Source organism: Nilaparvata lugens, chromosome 8, assembly GCF_014356525.2.
Source record: "Nilaparvata lugens isolate BPH chromosome 8, ASM1435652v1, whole genome shotgun sequence".
Lineage (NCBI taxonomy): Eukaryota > Metazoa > Arthropoda > Insecta > Hemiptera > Delphacidae > Nilaparvata > Nilaparvata lugens.
Window position 1 is genome coordinate 47,139,925 of NC_052511.1, and position 21,621 is coordinate 47,161,545.

The 21,621-nt window shown below is 33.2% G+C and overlaps 2 protein-coding genes across 3 annotated transcripts in view; one reads left to right on the forward strand and one right to left on the reverse strand.

Annotated features, from left to right (window-relative positions):
• Positions 1-2,970, forward strand: part of LOC111046432 (neuroglobin-1) — a 30,661-nt gene extending 27,691 nt beyond the window's left edge. The window contains exon 4 of the mRNA XM_022331981.2: positions 2,699-2,970. Coding sequence (XP_022187673.2) covers positions 2,699-2,836 — 138 coding nt within the window. The 3' untranslated portion in view covers positions 2,837-2,970. The remainder of the gene's footprint in view (positions 1-2,698) is intronic.
• Positions 2,971-8,870: 5,900 nt separating this feature from the next.
• On the reverse strand, positions 8,871-21,478 carry LOC111054536 (pre-mRNA-processing factor 6). 2 transcript variants are annotated; one of them, XM_039434952.1, is made up of 2 exons: positions 18,330-21,478; positions 8,871-9,114 (listed from the first exon to the last, which is right to left on the reverse strand). In XM_039434952.1, the coding sequence occupies exon 1, from the start codon at positions 21,203-21,205 to the stop codon at positions 18,413-18,415; it is 2,793 nt and encodes a 930-aa protein (XP_039290886.1). In that variant the 5' UTR covers positions 21,206-21,478; the 3' UTR covers positions 8,871-9,114; positions 18,330-18,412. The 2 variants fall into 2 exon arrangements, with proteins under 2 accessions (XP_039290886.1, XP_039290885.1); XM_039434951.1 differs by lacking the exon at positions 8,871-9,114 and adding an exon at positions 17,173-18,242 and having other exon boundaries at positions 18,333-21,478.
• Between the last annotated feature and the right edge of the window lie 143 nt (positions 21,479-21,621).

Sequence of the window (21,621 nt, forward strand, 5' to 3'; positions counted from 1 at the left end):
GTAGGCTATAATTTATTTGTATAGAATTGATTGATTGATTGATTGAGTACTTTATTTATGTAGATTACAATATATACTGTCTTATACACTTATATACAATAGCTTACAATACAGCAAAATTATAGATGAATTTACATGATATAGACTAAGAAAATAATTATTGAACTGTATATGATATGAAAAAGCAATTTGTAATATAATAACTATAGATAATAATTATATTGTTATGCATCTACATAAATTGGCGGAGCTTTGGACATATCAATGTCCATTCTTCGGAAAGAATATTAAAAATATCCTCCCCACTAACTCTCTACCAAAAGAAAAGGATAGGATATAATAGAATAGGATAGAATAGAATAGAAAAAACGTTTATTGAATAAATAAGCTACCTTAAGCCATAGAGAAACAATAGCGTAAGTAGATATCCCATGGTATAGGGAATTTATGTCGCAACTTTTACTGTTATCTCAAGCCGATTACTGTCGATTATTACCAATTTTTACTGTTTTGTTGGGGTGATAGTGTATGAACGGCACAATTTGAGAGACTACCAGCGTCACACAGCTGCATAGGAAAGAACTACGTGAACTATCGGCTTGGGATAACAGTAAAAGTTGCGACATAAACGCCCTATACCATGGGATATCTACTTATGCTATCGTTTCTCTATGTTTTAGCGAACCTCAAAGACAGAACAATTATTAGTTTGAGAGGTATTTGTAAAAAAAATCAATTTTTTCGTTCATCTTGGAAGATCGAATATGTGAAATTAAAAGAATGTGATTCTATTCTGAAATAAATTTTCCTCGTCTATAGCTTATTATTTGATTTTTTCATCCATGGATAATAATTGGGTAAAACCAAAGTTTATTATTTGTTTGGAGGAGTACTTTGATATGAATAGGATAGATATAAAGATGATCAGTCATGAGTATGGGGGAAATACACAATTATTTGAAAATAAATTATTTATTATTCTAAGAAGAAATTTATTTCTCAGATTCATAGGCTGTATAGATAGTAGGCTATACTACTCTTTACCACAAACAGTTATTTATTTTATAAAAGAAAAATATTTTTTACTGACTCACAAAATTATATTAACAGAGGTTAAATAAAAAAAATTATGTTGTAAAGTAAATCATTTATGATGAAAACACAAATTTGAAATTGTCAACCACTTTTTATTATTATAATATATACAGCTGAAGATGTAGCTGGTAAAGTCACGAAACCTGGTTCTGTATATATTATAATAATTTATAATAATAAAAAGTGGTTGACAATTTCAAATTTGTGTTTTCATTATGGAAAAGTACCACAACATCACTCGCCACACAACTGTAAATCATTTATATTTGTTTTTTGTATTCAAATATTTGTGAAAATACTCTCATAATTATTTGTAAAATAGGATTCATAAGATAAATATTCAAAGCTTGAAATCACCAGAAAAAATATAAACATTACTACTGTATTCAAATTCGATAAATTATCAGATTGCTGTTGACCGATTTGGAATCTATATATCGTATTTAACAATTTACTTCTGAGATGATGCAATCACTTCAAATTTCATATGTACTTCAAATAATTATTTTGAAACAATGTTTATTTTATGTTGAGGATTATTATGTAGGCTAGAATTTTTAGATTTGTTCTATTATTCAATTATCAGATAAACTACATTTATCTTTTTTTCTAATTAGTATTTCTCATAATAATGTTGAGTAATTATTATTTTGAAACAATATTTATTTTGTCAAGGATTATTATGTAGAAATTCGAATTTCCATCTAGCTGTTTACCCTGTCGTTGTCAATATTTGCAGTAGCAGAAGTCTTCGGGGTGATTTACAGCATTTAATTGGGATTCTCGTTTAATAATAATTATTTACTAATTAGTATTTGAACAAATGCAACTTCTACTTTGTTTCCATCTTTGGATTTTTTGTTCTTTCATTAATTAAATTATTAGATAAACTACATTTTTCCAACTATAGTCTTATTTCATTACTCATCATATAATGTTGACTTGATTGTATTTAATTCATTCTATTACAAATTTACATATTCTTAGACTATATATATTTTTTATATAATTTGTGTATTATTTAAATTATTATGATTGTATTATAAATCAATTGTAAAATAAGACGAGACTCCTGCCTTGGCAGTCACTCTAAATCTCTGACGTTTTCATGCCAATAAAGATATTTATTGATTCATTAACATCAACTTTGATAGAAAAGTATCTTGATTCTGAACTATCTACCACTAAAACTCTCTTCATATTATTTTTCTCCAAAATTTACAAACGAATAAACTATTCTTTTTCAACAGAGCAACTACTGTTTTGTTTTTTGTTTTGGTTTCTAAGGTTTTGCAGATTTGACGCCTAGTGAGACTCTACCTCCGTAAACAAAGCCTTAGTGCATTCGTGTGACGTCAGCACAGGTAGGGCTTCTACACCTATAAAAATTCGTTGATTTAAGCTGATCTATATCAGCTAGAGTTTCTATTGGTCTAGGAGCCCTACCTGTCCTGACGTCACATGAACGCACTACGGCTTTGCTTACGGAGGTAGTGAGTGAGATCGGACTCCCCGATCTGTTGAAACTTTTGCTCTTTTATTTCAACGATTGTGAATTATTTTTCAACAAAATCTACAAATTTTATTTAATTTTCTGTTTCAGAACGCCAAAAAAGTACTACTAGCAGTACTCGAAAGAAACCTCGGCGACCTGTGGACCAAAGAAGTGGGAGAAGCGTGGGTGACCACACTGAACGTGGCGTTTTCAATCCTTTACAGGGGTCTCCAAGCTGAAACATAGTTTTCCCAACAAAATTGACTGTTTACCAACTGAAATTGACTAATTTCCAACAAGAACGGACTAGGTTTCAACAAAATAAACTACTATTTCCAACAAAATAGACTAATTACCAACAAAAACGGACGAATTTCCAACAAAATTTACTGTTTTACAACAAAATAGACTAATTACCGACAAAAACGGACGAATTTCCAACAAAATGAACTACTATTTCCAACAAAATAGTCTAACTACCAACAAAAACGGACGAATTTCCAACAAAATTGACTGTTTTACAACAATAGCTTACTAATTTCCAACAAGTACGGACTATGTTTCAACAAAATGAACTACTATTTCCAACAAGATAGACTAATTACCGACATAAACGGACGAATTTCCAACAAAATGAACTACTATTTCCAACAAAATAGTCTAACTACCAACAAAAACGGACGAATTTCCAACAGAATGAGCTAATTTTCAACGAGAATGGATAAATTTCCAACAGACATCGACAAATTTTTCAAAACATTGACTGTAATTTCAAACAAGAATAAACCTTTGTTGAGACACTGTGTTACTTGTAAATATTTGAAAAAATACTTACTTACTTTTCTTGGAGTATTGAGGAATGCATTTCACTCCTGAAGAGGAGCTTCATCAGCCTGACCTCAATACTCCAAGAAAAGTGAGTGTTTTTTTCAAATATTTACAAGTAACACAGTGAACTATACACAACAAAGCTATTATATAGTGTTTTGTCATGGAATGCAACATCAAGAATAAACCAATTCCAAAAATATAACATTCCAAAACAAAGTGACAAGCCTTCAACTGAAGTGGTTTGGATTTCTGATAACTATCAGTTTTCGAGTGCTATTGACAGTTTTCAATAGTTTTTGGAGTGCTATTGATTCGAGTGAATTTAAACTTTTTGTGTAGTTGAGAAGTTGATATTGTAGTAATTATTCATATTGAATGAAAAAGACTAAGAAATTGTCAAAAAACCACAGATTTATTGATACTTATAGAAAGAGACCGGTTTCGGTTATCACACCATTGTCAATCTCTGATAAACAGAGTTATAACAGACTCTGATACTCGAGTTTATCAGAGATTGACAATGGTGTAATAACCGAAACCGGTCTCTTTCTATAAGTATCAATAAATCTGTGGTTTTTTGACAATTTCTTAGTCTTTTTCATGCAATAGGAATTTAAACTGTTAATGTGAAATGAAGATAAAATATTGTCAGTTCCATATAAGTTATGTTGAGTTTAGTTATGTGGAACTGACAATATCGTTTTTATTCCACCTTAATATGGAGAAATAGGCCTACCACAACATTTATCTGTTCATAGTGTAAATTTTAAAGAATTTGAACTGTTTGAATGTAATATTTTATTTGTAGTAACTTATACCGTAACTTATTACTATTTCAAAAGTTATGTCCTGAGTTATTGTAGGCCCTAAACATTTCAAAAAATTATTACAAATTTCAAAGTAGTAGAAATAATAAATATTAATCTCTGTTTATAGTGTAAATTTTAAAGAATTTGAACTGTTTGAATGTAATATTTTATTTGTAGTATACTGAAACGTACTATTTCAAAAGTTATGTCCTGAGAATTACTGTAGGCCCTTCACATTTCAAAAAAATATATTTCAAATTTCAAAGTAAATAATTATTATTGTGTAATGGCAACGATAAGGACATAATTTTCAACAAGTTGATAAAATTTGAATGTAAAGGTAGCAGGCTTGGATTATACATAGGCCTACCACATCTCAAAAACACAGAGGTTCTAAATTTCAAAGCACTATGTTCACCGTGAAACAATCGGGTATTGTATTTTGGAATATACAGGTTAATATGTATCGTACGCAATAGGAAAATGTACATAATTATAGAGCTGCCTGAAATGAATAAATAAATTTATTAGAATATAATGCAAATTTATTTCTCTTTGACGAGTCTTTAAGCAGCTTCTTTGAGGTTTGCTTAAGATAGCTTATTTATTCAATATTTTTATTGTTTTTTTCTATTCTAAACGTTTTTTCTATTCTATATTCTACTGAACATGGATTAGGCTACTGATGTACGGTACATTTCAACAATGGCGAATAATATACCTAATTACAAATTCCAAAGTAATATTTATACAATATTATAAATGTTTTTGGACAGAAAATTTTGTGGAAATCTAGAAGATATAATGTAAGCAAGGCCTCATTTGGACTTTTAATGTAAGCTTAATTTGAGAGAGATAGGTACCTATAGTAAGGTCCACGTTATGACAGTTTTTGATTAACTTCGATGTTGCTATCCTTGTCTAGCATCCTGACAAATCAGGTAGTACTATACTTTTCTAGCTTTGCAACGATGCCAAATCTGTTTTTGACAATGGAGAAATATAATTAATAAGGGCAGAGAACAGGCAACGCTGTTGGTCTTTCTTTATCTACTGCCATTATAATGTGGACCTCACTATACAAGGTGTTCTTAGTTTTTCTCTCCCGATCTGTGCTTCATTGTGAAAAATAGAATAAATAAAGAAATAAATAAATAGAAGCTACAAGAACTCACTATTCACTCAAAGTTTTATTTTTTATCAATAATTCACAAATTTGACAATCATCGGTTTCAAGAAACGACAGGCTTGAACCAATAGGTTCATAGTTTCCCTACCTTAAAATTTGATGTTCATCCACATGAAATATTGTCATGTACCGGTAGCTACTAGAAACGTGACCCTTCAAGTATAGATCTATTAAAAAGATATCTACTAACCACTGTTTTATGCTTTAACTGCTGTTTTATTATTGTTTAATTCTTATATTTGTTCAACACTGTAACCATACTAATCAAGAGAATAAAAAATGCATATATGGAACATGAACGACCCCACACTGTAGTAACTCAGGGGTTGTTTAAAACAATATTTTCCCCACTATTTTCAGTTATACATTGTAATATATTGTAATGTAATGTATTTTTTGGAAGATTAAATTTCAATTTCAATTTTTGGAAGAATAAATTTCAATTTCACTGTTGATTTGCTGAATGTCTACACTTTGAAATCTTATCTATTGTAAAGCCAAACTAATAGTAAAAACTATTATTCAAATAGTCTTCAATACTATTATCAACATTTTATATATGTTCGCTTTTTAAATGTGAATTGTGTTTAAAAATAAGTTCTCTTAATTTTAAACTTTATAAATTAGAAACTCAGGAGATGAAAGTGCAAATTCCTATAGTGAAAAAAAACATGAAGAACCCAATATATAACTTATAGTCCAACCCTGACGGTCATTGACCAAGGGTTTAATGGTTGTTATAACTAAAATTATGTTCTTGTATAATATTATCTAGGAAACAATGTTAAAATAAAAGCAATTATTCATTCATTCATTCATTCATTCATTCATTCAATATATAACTTATAAAGTTGAGTGTTAATAAGAAATGACATTGGGTAATACGGCAAGGCAGAACATCCAAAAGGATCTCTCTCTACCGATAAAAGCCTTATGAATAAATAAATAAAATAGTAAAGACTATATAAGCCTGTTTTTCCATTTCCAATTATTTTACGATTATGTGATTTGTCTCTGTTGAATAAAAAATTAAATAAACTCATGAGATGGTCTTTACTTATGAAAATAATTGGTTCTCTTCTGTTGTAGCGGATAGAAATGTAATGGAAATGAAGATATCAGGGTTAAATTTAATATAATATTATAGAGTTTGTTATAGTTGTAATTTTTTAGCCTGTTCATATAATAATACATTTTTTAATATATTGATACACTAGATTGAAGCGTTTCAGATTTATACGATACATCATACGGTATATAGAAGAATAATCTGAATGTATCTAAATAATCTACACGGTATCTAAATACCGTGATACATCATACTTGTTGATTGAGATCACGGTATATAGAAGTTCTAAATACCAATAAATATAAATACCAATAAATACTAATTTTCATCTAAATACCGTGATTGAGATCAGTAGAAAGGTGTATCAAAAACTTTTTGTGCAGTTGAGAAGTTGATATTGTGGTAATTATTCATATTAAATGAAAAAGACTAAGAAATTAAAGGTGATGGTTTCTTGATTCATTCCGAGCTGCTTTGTATAAACACACTTTTTTATGTATTTGAACACGACATGCAGTCGATTATTAAGTAAATATTGAAAACTTTTACGACTGCATGTCGTGTTCAAATACATAAAAAAGTGTACTAAGAGATTGTCAAAAAACCAGAGATTTATTGATACTTAGAAAGACCGGTTTCGGTTATTACACCATTGTCAATCTTTAATAAACTTGTTTAGATCAATGAAAAACTTGTTTGGCAATCTTTTATAGTCTTTTTCATTTAATGTTTATCAAAAATGTACCTACCATTTTAAAACTTACAAATGTAGCTTGTCATCTGTAACTGTATTTTAATGTATTTGAATGTACCTTTTCTACAACAGCAGTAGGCTACGGTACCTATAACGACATTGATGTAGGTACTTTACTTTATATGGAAATGTTTAGTTTATAAAATACAATGATTATATAAGCCTAGTACCCTTTGAAATTAATAAAATAATAAATTTACTATATCATAACTCTACCTTCATTGTATTATCATTCATCCCGTCATCATCACCTAGGCTTAAAATACTTCTAGGAAGTCGCCTTTGTAAAATAATAAATAATAGAATAAAAATATAATTCGTTGATCACCGCAACTAGTAGTTATAATTTTCATTATTATTTTATTAATTTCAAAGGCTACTATAATTATATTTTATAAATACAAGAAAGTAGTCCTGAATTCATTCATTTTTAGAGGAAATGTTTAGATAGAGTTCCAGCATATTTCAATAGATAAAATTATGGATGTTACCTGGTTTCAAATGGATAAAGTGATGTTACAAGTGTGTTTGCTAAATTAATGGTGTTCACCTATAAAATATTCAACTAGATTCACTGTGGGAATTCGAAGTAAAAATCTATAAAAATAAAATGAGATGTTAAAAAGTTGTGTTTCTTTTCTGGCTCAAAGTTTGCAAAATTACTCAAAAATACCCATATGTAGAGATTTGAGTGAAAAAAATTTTTAATTACTTTTCAAATATCAAAATTAAAAATTTTTAGGGTGTAAGTGCACGTCCAGTGCCAACATACCTATTATCAAATTTTTGGTTGGGTTCGATTTAGTATGTTATTTTGAGCACAAAATCACAAAAATTAAACGGCGCTCACTATTGTTTTTTAAATAAACTAAGTTCAAAGTAGCACAATTTTACATGCATTTAACCTATGAGTAGCAGCCATTTTGATTATTGAAATCATCAAATTATGATATTCCTAATCTGAGTTTTCCTAACCCAAAGCTTTTCCTAACCTAAGCTTTTCTAACATAAAGCTTTTCCTAACCTACAGCTTCTCCTAACCTTAGCTACTTTATGGTTGCTACTTATAAGTTGAATGCATGTAAAGTTCTGCTACTTTGAACTTAGTTTATTTAAAAAACAATAGTGAGCGCCGTTTAATTTTTGTGATTTTTTGCTCAAAATAACATACTAAATCGATCCCAACCAAAAATTTGATAATAGGTATGTTGGCACTGGACGTGCACTTTAGCCAATTTTTAGTCAAGTCATTAGTTTTGAAGTGGAAATTGGTCTTTTTGAAGTGAAAAGTGAAATCTTAACCTCATTCTTTTTTGAAACTTTTATTTGTAAAATTTTGGGAGAAGACAGTTTTGGGCTATGCCTGTGTTGTCTTCTCCCAATCATATTATATATTATAATTATGATTTGTAATTATTGTCAATGAAATAAATAAATAACACGTTGGGATATAATATTTAATAAAATTTGGCCCAAAGTTACTTTCAAAAATGGAAAATTGTAAATTGTAAAAGTAGAAAAGCTCAAGAAATAGGTACTCAACTGATGTATTTTGAAGGTAAGCGATATCAGAGTTGAAAGAATCAAATTGCTTTTTAAATTTTCAAATTAAATTCTGTACCGGTATTGAATGTTGTAACTTGTAAGAGAAAGATTGAAATTTGAAATCTATTGATATATTTATTTATGCATATGCATTCATAAGCCAAAAGGTTGAATAATCATTTTACACTTATTATATTAAATACTAATAATAAATTTTACATTTAGGGCCGTTTGCACAGTGACAGTTTAAACTAAATTTCATTTTAAACTGGATTAAATCCGTATCAAGTATCATTTGTTATAATATGATTTATTTTGAGTTTAAGCCAACAGCTGATTAAATTCAGTTGAAGCTTTGACTGAGCAAACGACCCTTAATATGTTAAAATATCGGGGCACTGAGCTTCGCTCGTTATTTTTATTTATTGATAAACAGAACACAATGATTCTCTAATTGAATAGACCTAGAACGTTGTCAAAAATCCACTTTAATTAAATAGAAATTAAAAATTAGTATTTTACAGGAGCATTACTCTAAAATGATCGGGTTTTATATTTCACAGCTGGCTATACGTCATCTTATGAATTTCGGGGATGCGATTTTTTTATTTTTCACAGACTCACTCGCTCACCCACTTTTTTACTACTGTATCCACAGCTGTTTCAGCCAAGGATGAATTATCCTTTTAATGTCGTTCAACGAGTTTTCCCAAGGATGAGACCTAGTGCAATCGAATCTTTATATCTTAAACCTACTATGTTCCAAATTTCATGAAAAACCGTTAAACATAAATAACAAGATATAAAAATAGCCAGATATAAGAATAACCAGATATAAAAATAACCAGATATATAAATACAGAAATTGCTCGCTTAATATAATAGGATACTAATAATTTTACACTAAATATGTTAAATACTAATAGACTCAAGTAAGTTCTGGAGCCACTGACAAGCCTCTTCAGCAGCATGAACTTCTGTCAGCCCTCCATGATATGAGTAATGTCATAGAGAAACAATAGCATAAGTAGATATCCCATGGTATAGGGCGTTTATGTCGCAACTTTTACTGTTATCTCAAGCCGATTACTGTCGATTATTGTCGATTTGTACTATTTTGGTGAGTGTATGAACGGCACAGTATGAGAGACTACCAGTGTCACACAGCTTCACGGGAAAGATTTACATGAACTATCGGCTTGATATAACAGAAAAGTCCGTATACCATGGGATATCTATTTATGCTATTGTTACTGTATGGTGATGTGGACACTCAGATATCAAGGGCCTATTTCAAGCTCCAGACCTACAAGCAATAATTGTTGGTAGCAACCATGGTTACGGACAAGTACTTGTAGTTACAAGTTGACAAGTACTCATGTTTCACAAAAATTTATGATCTACAAGTTTATTGACTGAATCTGGCCACATTGGCACAGAGGATCAGAGGAGGCAAAGACCTTAAAGAGATATAGACCCACAATGCCTATGCCTTCCCAATGATAACTCTCACTTGAAATTGAAGGCCGCCATTGGGGTATTTTAGCACGAGATATTATATCTATATATTTGTAATATTATAGATCAGGGCTCTCCAACCTACGGCCCGCGGATAGATTTTGTCCGGCCCGCCGAGAGTTATTGCAACCGATTTTTTTTTAATATATATTTACACAAAGAAGGTAACCTACACTTCCATTTTACAGTTCTCTCCCAGAAAAATACTTTAAAAACATAAAAAACCATGTTCAAGCTATGTTTTCTTTTTTTGGATCTACCTACAATATTGTGAGCAGACATTCTCAAAAATGAAGTTTTGTTAAATCCAAATACTTCCTTGTCAGATGAACATTTGAAATCTATTTTAATGATCGGAACCACAAAGTTTGATCCTAAATGGGTGGACATTTTTAGTGGAAAACAAATGCGATTTCCTCACCAAAATAAGTATTCTCTTTTAGGTTGGTACCTTTGTTTAAATTCGTTTACCTATTGTCAAGTTGCCCTATTACTATTTAAAAAAGTTATTATATTTTGTTCAACTTGCTAAACTCATGCATTGTCAAGTTTTCTTATGACCTTTTTACACTCAATAAATTTAACTTTGTATTAAAATGAAATGAATTGGTTTGTTTCTTCCTGTGTTTTAATTAAACCTACTTAAAAATCCTCATATTATTTTAATGGAAATATAATAATTTTGCAACCCCCAAATCCCCTGTCGTTTGTGGCCCCACAAGTCAAATTCCACGTACCTCCTTGTTATTGACCCTCTAAGCCTCCCTAGAATTAGCAAATGTGGCCCTTGGATGAAAAAGGTTGGAGACCCCTGTTAAAGATTACAAAGGCATTGTTATGTAATAATCTTATAGGTTGCCCCCCTCAATGGCCGATTTCAATTCTGAGTACAACACTAGCGCTGCATGTGAGTCTATGTATCTTTAAGGTCTTTGGTCAGAGGTGTGTCCCCATGCTGTCGTCAGCTCAGCACACCTTCCCACCTGCGTCCTGAACCGGTCAAGGGCACACCTCTCTCCAAATCTCAGCTGGGTGCCAGGGACAATGTCATAGGATCATAATATTCTACTGAGGATAATAATAAGAAAGGTTATTTTAGAAAAATGAAAAACAGTAAAGAGAAGAATGAAGAATAAATAGTTTCAATATTATTTACAGTCTAACTAAATTTTCACAATTTTCCACCCCAATATCAACCAACCAGGAAAATAAACTTTTCTTGAACCTGTGTCTATTGAATTCTGCCCTAATGTAACTTGTTATTGAATTGTAAATTTTCGGTCCCAAATATATGTAGTTTCTTTGCCCAAATGTAGTGTTCATCCTTGGTACTATTGAATGCGTGTTTCTCTGCCTTGTTTGATGGTTATGATCTGCCAGTCTTATGTGTTCGTTGTTTCTCCTCATTCGCGTGATGATAGCCTGGATGTAGAGTTGTCTTACACTCAGTACTTTACTGTCCTTGAAAAGAATGTTCGTGGGGAATTGATTCTCCTTGAGGCCTATTATTTTTAGTATTCGTTTTTGAAGTTTATAGAGAGGTTCAACATGTATAAAATTCGTAGCTCCCCAGATAATTATGACGTATCTTAAAATTGATTGCACTGAAGAAAAATGAACAGTTTTTAATGTCTCATAGTTGAGGATTTTACGGAGTTGATAGAATTTGTAGAGAAGCTTCCTGATCCGGGTAATTGATAGATTAATGTGCTTGTCCCATTTGAATTTGTTGTCCACTATTGTTCCTAAATATTTTATTTCATTGACTTGTTGAATTGAAGGGCAATCACACGGGTTGTTGGTGCTTCCACAGTGATGCAGGATTATTGAAGAATCCGGTGGTCTCACCCGTCCGTTCTGTCAGAGAAAAGGCTAAAAATTTCGTTTTTGTTGCATTTACTGTAAGCAAATTTTCTCTTAACCATTTATCGACTTTGATCAATTCTTCCTGTGCCAGATTAAAAACTTCCTCCCAGGTGTTTCCTTCAAATAGTATACACGTATCATCAGCAAAAGCTATTACTCTTCCTCTTATCTTAATTGAACATAGCTCATTTGCATATGCCAAATACAGAATTGGCCCAAGAACTGTTCCTTGGGGAATCCCAAACTTCATCGTTTCCTCTGAACTGAGATGTTCTTCAACTTTGACTTTTTGACGCCGGTCACAGAGGTATGATCTAAACCATGCTAGAGGAACTATCAAGCGGCCCATATCAGAGGTCTATTTCAAGCTCCAGACCTACAAGCATTAATTGTTACAAACCATGGTTACGGACAAGTACTTGTAGGTACAAGTTGACAAGTACTCATGTTTTACAAAAAATTGTGATCCACAAGTTTATTGATTGAATTTGACCATATTGGCACAGAGGGTCAGAGGTTTATCCCCATGCTGTCATCAGCTCAGCACACCTTCCCACCTGCGTCCTGAACCGGTTAAGGCCACACCACTCTCTACGTCTCAGCTGGGTGCCAGGGACAATGTCATTAGGGTCATCCACAAGACTTATATTATTATATAATATATCTATTGATTATATTAATATAATTATATCTGACCTAGAAAATTTTATGAATCCTATACGGTATTCAAATTGATGACAAATCCTTCAAGAGGAAGATTTCAACAAGTTTCAAAGATGTGTTAAAATAAATTTAATATAATAAATCTATTCATTATATTAATATATATCTGACCTAGAAAATTTTATGAATCCTATACGGTATTCAAGTTGATGACAAATCCATAAAGAGGAAGGGTTCAAAAAGTTTCAAAGATGTGTTATAATAAATTTTATATCTATTTGTGTTTTTTACTTTCCTTGCCCTATTACCATAGGTAAGGAAAGTATTGCTTTCCGAAAAAAATTAAGGTACCCCAATTTATAAATTTCTATACGTTTCAAGGTCCCCTGAGTCCAAAAAAGTGGTTTTTGGGTATTGGTCTGTATGTGCGTGCGTGTGTGTGAGTGTATGTGCGTCTGTGTACACGATATCTCATCTCCCAATTAACGGAATGACTTGAAATTTGGAACTTAAGGTCCTTACACTATAAGGATCCGACACGAACATTTTCGATCAAATGCAATTCAAGATGGCTGCTAAAATGTTGTCAAAAACAGGGGTTTTCGCGATTTTCTCAAAAACGGCTCCAACGATTTGATCAAATTTATACCTATGATAGTTATTGATAAGCTCTATCAACTGCCACAAGTCTCATAACTGTAAAAATTTCAGGAGCACTGCACCATCTATGCAAAGTTTGATTTTAGATTCCCAATTATAAGGTTTCAGATACAATTTAAACAAAAACTTTCAAGTGGAAAAGATTGAGCATAAAAATCTCTACAATTAATGTTCAGTAGCATTTTCACCTAAAATTGAAAATAAGCTCGAAATTCGAGAAAATAAGATTATTCAATTGCAAACTGTTGATTCTATTAAATCATTCACTATGAAGAGATAGCAGAAGAGATATCGTGTGTCTGCAGCGCTATTGTCCTGTCACCAGCTGGCTCAGATCTTAGAAAAGTAGACTTGAGATGCGCGGGAACATTAGCGTCAGTTGATCAATTTTCATAACGGCAAGGAAAGTTGTGTGAGTGCACCACACCAGATTTTTTTTCAAAACGGCAAGGAAAGTTGTCAGAGTGCATCACACCAGATTTTTTAACCCTCTACCGTATCCATGATAATGTTCTGTTTGAAAGCATCAGGGAAATAAATGTGGAGATTTTAAAATGTTTGTGAAATCAATTCCAGAAATGTGAGTTTTAATAGTGCAAATTAATGGTGAAAATGAGATTATGAGATTGTATGTTTAAGTATTGAATTATGTTGTGTATGTTATTTCATTATATATTTGCATAGTGAGTTTACTATAATTTGTTTTATCAAAATTCACTGTGCAATTTTGACTATCGAGAAGAATTTTCAGATAATTAAAACTATGTTAAGAATATAATTTAGAATTCTGATTAGATTTCAGCATATTTTATATTTAGATTTCTGTATTACCTATAAATACGGTATATAGCTCATTCTATAGTTCTAGAACTTACAAAAACTAGATTCGTAGGTTGAAAATTCATAACAGTAAGCCTATCATCTATCAACTTAAGCTGCGTTTACACCAAAGCAATTAACAAAATGTTAATAGCTTAATCCTTATAGATTCTATAAGATTGAACATATCTTATCATGCACATGATGAACATATGTGTTTGTCAAGTTCCGTTCAATCTAATAGAATCTATAAGGATTTAGTTATTAACATTTTGTTAATAGCTTTGGTGTAAACCCAGATTTTTAATACGGTGCTTCTTAGATCTTATTATCAAATTGCATCTTTTAGATAATATCTTTCTATTTGAAATAGGTACTTCACGAAGGAATTCACAAATAGGAATTCACAAATAGGAATTCACAAATAGGAATTCACAAATAGGAATTCACAAAGTTTGAAGTAAAATTATTACAGTTACTGATACTGTAATGAAGGTATCTATTTTAAACAAAAATATATTATCTACAAAAAATTTAACCTGTGGAAAAAGATGTATTTTAAAACTAGAACATCGAGATATCCATATTATTGACTAGCAGGAAACCCGTGCTCCGCAAGGATCCATTTTAAAACTTGACGTAATGAAATCTTGAAGAATTAGAAATAGGCCTATATCCATCCTCATTTAATCAAGAATCTATATGCAAAGTTTCAAATTAGTCAGTGCAGTAGTTCATACGTGATGAAGCGTCTAACATAATTTTTCTATCCCGTATGTGTATAAGCCAGTTCTTTCCTTTATTATAGTTGCCCGAACGAAGTGAGGTCTAAGATTCAAGTCGACGGTTTGTCATTTTTCTTAATGTTTAAATGTTGCGCATTTACGGCGAAACGCGGTAATAGATTTTCATGAAATTTGACAGGTATGTTCCTTTTTAAATTGCGCGTCGACGTATATACAAGGTTTTTGGAAATTTTGCATTTCAAGGATAATATAAAAGGAAAAGGGAGCCTCCTTTATACGCCAATATTAGAGTAAAAATCAGACTATAGAATTATTCATCATAAATCAGCTGACAAGTGATTACACAGATGTGTGGAGAAGCCAGTCTATTACTGTATTTGTATAAGGCCTATAGTTTCAATCAAAGACCTTGAAGAGGTATGCATCTTTAAGCTGGGTTTACACCAAAGTTATTAACAAAATCAGTTAACAAAAATGTTAATAACTTAATCCTTATAGATTCTATTAGATTGAACGCAAGTTGACAAACACACATGTTCATCATGTGTATGATAAGTTATGTTCAATCTAATAATTATAATCTATAAGGATTGAGTTATTAACATTTTGTTAATAAATTTGGTCTAATCGCAGCTTTAAGGTCTTTGGTTTCAATATTTTGTTTTGCAGTCATGGTATTATTATGCGTGTTTATCAGTATCAATATCCTCACATTCGAAAAAACTAATTTAATAGGTGATTAAAAATAATCAAATGAACTAAATAATGCTGAAGAAATTATAATATTTTTGATTGAAAAAAAATAATTTTCATTAGATGGAAAGATTATCACGGAACTGGATGAATATTATATAAATTCTGGAATAGAAATATATTCTATTCATTGTTTAAATTAACATAAATATTAGGAAAGTTGTGTGAGTGCGCCACACCAGATTTTTGAATTATTTTATCACATGTTTCGGACTCACAACATGATTCACTTGAAAATGGCATGAATGTCCGAAACATATTGTGAAAAAAAAATTCAAAAAGGGCACTGAAATTTGTATTTCTATTTATAGGATTCAATATAATATGATGGAATACAATCACAATATCCTACCTGAATAATATGAATTATGTCTTCTGATACGGTTTTGGTGAGATAGTGATATTTATCCATAATAATGCATTCGACTGAGTCATTGTCAATATTGTAGAACCGTTCCATAATTGAATAAAAACACAAATATGTTGTCAAATTCTACACTGTTTTATTCGGTTCACGACCAAGGTTTCGTGACCACACCGGTCACATTTTCAAGTTGACTAAAGCTAAAAGGTTAAGGTAAACATTGAACATTGAAATTTGGCACCAATTTTAATGTTCAATGTTTACCAATGTTTACCTTTTAGCTTTAGTCAACACTGAAAATGTGACCGGTGTGGTCACGAAACCTTGGTCGTGTACTAAATAAAACAGTGTAGAATTTGACAACAGATTTGTGTTTTTATTCAATCATAATAAAACACTAAAATATTGTTAAATAATATAATTTATTTAAAAGTTAATACATGTTTCAACAGCTATGGTGTCATTTCCAGTGGCACCAAGATATCAGTGCCACATTGAAGACAACACCATAGGTTTTGAAACATGCTTTAACTTTTAAATAAATAAATAAGTTATTATTTAACAAAATTCTAGTGTTTAATTATGAATTTTGTTATCCAACACCAATGAAAATTGAATTCGAATCCTATAATTTTCAAAAAGAACTTCAGATCTTTGATGAGCGAATTTAAAAAGAGCTTCAGGTCTTTGGTGAACGAATTTAAATTGTACTATAGTGTGGTCCACCTTATAATGGCAGTGGATAAAGATAGAAAAATAGCGATTCCGATTCTCTGCATTAATTGTTTATATTTCTACATTGTTAAAAAACATAATTGTCATCGTTGTGGACCTAGAAAAGGATAGTACCACCGGCTTTGTCGAATGATAGACAAGGATAGCAAAACCAAAGTTGATCAAATACTGTCATTATAACGTGGACCTCACTATATTATAGCTGAAATTGAATCCTACACTAATTTGACTTGTAGGCATACACTTCAATTATAACACAAGTTGTGATTGATTATACATTTATTTCTTTTAAAAAATCAAATAAATAAAATGACAACTCAAATCTGCAAGCTAATTTACAATAACACCAAGGAAAAAGTACAAAATTTATGTATTGGATATTTTAACAATAATTTGTCTCCATGTATGTATTTATGCAAATAGAAAAAAAACATTTAATAATAATTTTACTTTTTTCATGTTCAATTCTAAATACATTTCATTTTATAAGAATAATTATTTTCATTGAAGTACATGGGAAGTGCATTCTATAAATGATGAATTATTTGCTATCAAATTCGAACAAGTTGAACTGAGAGACAAATTCTCAATTAAGCTAAAATCTATTGAGAAATGAATACAAATTTCTATATTTGGGATAAGTCGGGACATTGAATGAAAACTTCTTTGATAGGGAAAAATGACACCTGATTAGGGAATTACAATAATTGTCAGGGAAAAAAGGGGCTTCAACATTGGATAGGTATTTCAACTAGAAATACAGATATTATAGTATTTTAAACTTCAAAGTGCCGGTTGCACAACAGCCGGTTAAATTTTAACCGTGATTAATTTCACGAGAACAAATCAGAGAAGCCGTCTTTTCTAAAATGCCTTCTCTGATTGGTTCTCATGAAATTAATCACGGTTAAAATTTAACCGTAATTAATTTCACGAGTACCAATCAGACAAGGCATTTTAGAAAAGACGGCTTCTCTGATTGGTTCTCCTAAAATTAATCACTGTTAAAATTTAACCGGCTGTTTTGCAACCTAGCCAAAGTCATTCAAATATTCTCATAACATTGATAGATTTTACGTTTTAGATTGAAATAGACACAAGTATAGATAAGTCATTTAAACACTTTCACCTTCCTTGGAATTTAAATTACAGTGATCATCTTCTAAGAAATGCATCACTTTTAAGCAACCAACACAAGTACTTAGTCCAAATTGAATTTATCTTAGGGCCGTTTGCACAGTGACAGTTTAAACTAAATTTCATTTTAAACTGGATTAAATCCGTATCAAGTCTTGTTTGTTATAATGTGGTTCATTTTGAGTTGAAGCCACCAAATTGAAATTGAAATTCAAATTCTTTATTTGCCATAATACAATACAATTTTTTTCAAAACAAAAACTGCTGATTAACCAGCAGATCACCAGCTGATTAAATTCAGTTTAAGCTTTGACTGTGCAAATGGCCCTTAAACTTACAAGATTCAAAAAGTCTCTCAAACTTTTTAAATAGGTATCGGCAACTCCTTAGCGACTAATACTAGTACATGCTCAGTATTTAGCCTCCAGTTCTTGATATTTTTGGAAACGGCACACCAATATTCTCCATGATGGGGTTCAGCCGCAATGCACCGCTTTTTCACATCTTCCTGAGCCTCCTCCGTCCCATTCAACAGCTCAAACTTGTAGTAATACGCCCAGGCATCTCCCAGGTCTGGTTCAATCTTTACCGTACGGTTAAACCAATCCCGACATTTCTGCATCTTACTCTCACACCAGAAAAGTTTCGAAACAGCTAGTAGAACATGGGGATCATGTTCACATCTTTTCAGTGCGTCGACACTTTTAGTTTTACGTTGGGGGCGGGGTTCCAAAAATATAGCTTCCGCCCATAGGATCCCAGAACTTGGGCATTCTTGTAGCGCTTTTGCCATTAAAGTGTTGGCGATATCCCGCATACCGGCGCGGAATTCTATGCGGACAGCCTCCAGCCACAACCTGTCACAACAAGGGTTCCTGAGACGACCCTTCTCCAATACGGATCTCGCCTTAGTCATGTTCTTTCTCCGTTCCTCCAGGCCACAGAGCATCAACCAGAGCGGGACAGAAGATGTGCACTTTTTGATGGCTTTGTTGTAGGTGTCCCATGCCTTATTGAGGTCCCCCTGTTGTTCCTCGATCTGACCCTTCATCATCCAGAGCTTCGCGTAGTCGGGGAAGACTTTGATCGCCTCGTCGAGGAGGTGTAGTGAGAGGTCGAGGTTATTGAGACACCATTCGAGCTTCGCGGACTTCATCATGACGCGAGGAGTGGGGGCGGAAGCTCGTGCTTTAGCTAAGAGCCGACGTGCACGTTCATACTCCGAATTCTCAGACTCCAGTTTCACCGCAGCTAACCAAATCTCCTCCGAGTTAGGGTTGGCTTGAAATGCTAACGATAATATACCTCTAGCAGCTGGTACATCCCCTGCCATCCATTTAGATTTCGCCCCCATCAACCACAACACTTCCGACTTGGGACAATGTGCGACTGCGCGTTGTAACAAAGACTCCAATGACTCACGAGTGCCGTTGTTTTTCTCGAAGTACGCCGCGCGCAACCAGATAGACTTCTTACTAGGGAACGTCGCTAGCGCATGCGCGTAGACTGCACGCGCGCATTCGAATGCAGCTTGTGCAGCGCAGGAATCCGCGTCCTCCATCCAGGTGTGTTTCCTATCTTCCTCCTCCACACCCTGCCCAATTATCGCTTTGATGATAGCTTGACAACAGTGTACAGATCCCGCTTTCTCCGCTTCAACCGCCTCCTTGAACCAGTGTTCCCTGTTGATCTCCACGCCGTTAGCGCTCAACGAAGCTATCGCACGCTCTATGATCTTCCCCACCATTGTAACATTACCGTTGGCCTCCTCTAGCTTAGCAGCTGTGGTCCAGATTTGTCGATCTGTGGGGATGTTCTCGCGCGCTTTGTTCAGTACTTTCCGCGCGTTTTCATAGGTTTCCAACCTCGCCAACGCTAGCCAGAGATCGACGCTTGTGGGACAACATTCGACGGCACGACTGAGTAAGATACGGGCGTCCTCAGGGTCCTCCAACTCCACAGCTGCCTTCCAGAGACGGACGGAGTTGGGGATGTTTTCCAGTGCCTTACGGTAGACACGACGTTTTGCCTTAGTTTCTGTCTCTAAATCCGCAGCCTTAATCCAAATTCGTACCGATGTCGGAATGTGACGTACAGCTTGAGCGATGACGCCTCTAGCAGTGTCCGGTGGTTGTAGACGGGCCGCTTCCAACCAAAGATCCTCAGATTTCGGGTTGTCTTCACAACCTTTCATGATCAAATTCCGGGCAGCTTGTAGTTTACCTGTCACCTCCTCCAATCTCGCCGATGCTACCCAAGCTGGGGGATGATTGGGGTTAGTCTCCCTCACAGATTTCAACAACAACCTGGCTTTTTTAATATCACTGATATCCCCTCCGTAAGTCGGTATCATACTCTGTAAATCTGTCAGATACCCCTTAGGATCAACCACAGTTTGACCCTCAACCGAATCAGAAACCTGGTTTAGTTTGACGTTCATAAGTGTGTTGCGGGCTTGGCCCATTTTTCGTAAATCTAGGTCACCTGTAGGAGTTAACATACCTGGTGTGGCGGTTCCGTGTGGTATGGCGCTCATAATACCACTAGTAGGGTTGATTGATGTTGAAGACTCCCCTCCCAGGTTTCTAGACAACACAGAGTCGGGGAGAGGCGTAAATTTTTCAGCTCTGGGGTTCCTCGTTTTACGATTTCTAGCGTCACCCACCTCAGGGATACTCTTCCATTCATCCTCGCTAACTGTGACTAATCCACGTTTCAAATCGCTGAACTGTTGCTGAATTTTGGGACGTTCTTGACGATACCTCTCCAACTCCTCCTTCAAACGTTTTTCACGATACTCTTTCCGTTTTTCATCCATACGTTTATCAATCTCCTCGTAGATCATGTCCGCTTCTTCATCGTCCTTGTCATAAGGATCCTTACTAAATAAAGACCCTCCATACCCTGTGAATTCGTCGTAATTGCTGTCGTTCAAGTCCTCATCATCGTCCTCTTCTTCCTCTTTCTTCTTGCGTTTACTGGGCGGGGCATGACGGTCGTCGGAAACGTCATTAGCGTCTCGAGCTGGACCAATATCGGAACGTGTTGTAAATCCTGTGGCTCCACGACCAACTCCGGCAACATAACCTAGCGGAGCTGGGATGCCCATGAAATGTTTTTTGTTACGGTTGACTAACGCTGCTGGTGGGGCAGTCATTTTAATATAATTCAAAATCTGAAGATAAACAAAAGATTAACAAACCTGAAGATAACCTAACACTGCAACACAAGTAAACACTTTGAGAAAGTAGTTTCTCAACGATATAGAGTCAATTGATAATACTCACATCATATAAGTCACAAATATGTTTAGAATAATGAAGAAATATGCAATAATCTTTTGTAATTTGCAATAATCACAGATAAGTGTAATCGATACGATTTGAAGAAAATAGGTTAGTTTTCGTTTGTTGCTTTATGTTCACAGCTGACTTGATCCTCTTGAGCAAGCTCTTGAAATCTTCGTCATTCATCGATTTTTAGTAACTTTCTAAATATTGTGATTTGTGGTGGAAAGTTTAATGAATTCATGAAATCTTATGAATAAAATAATTAAATTGATATATAATTACA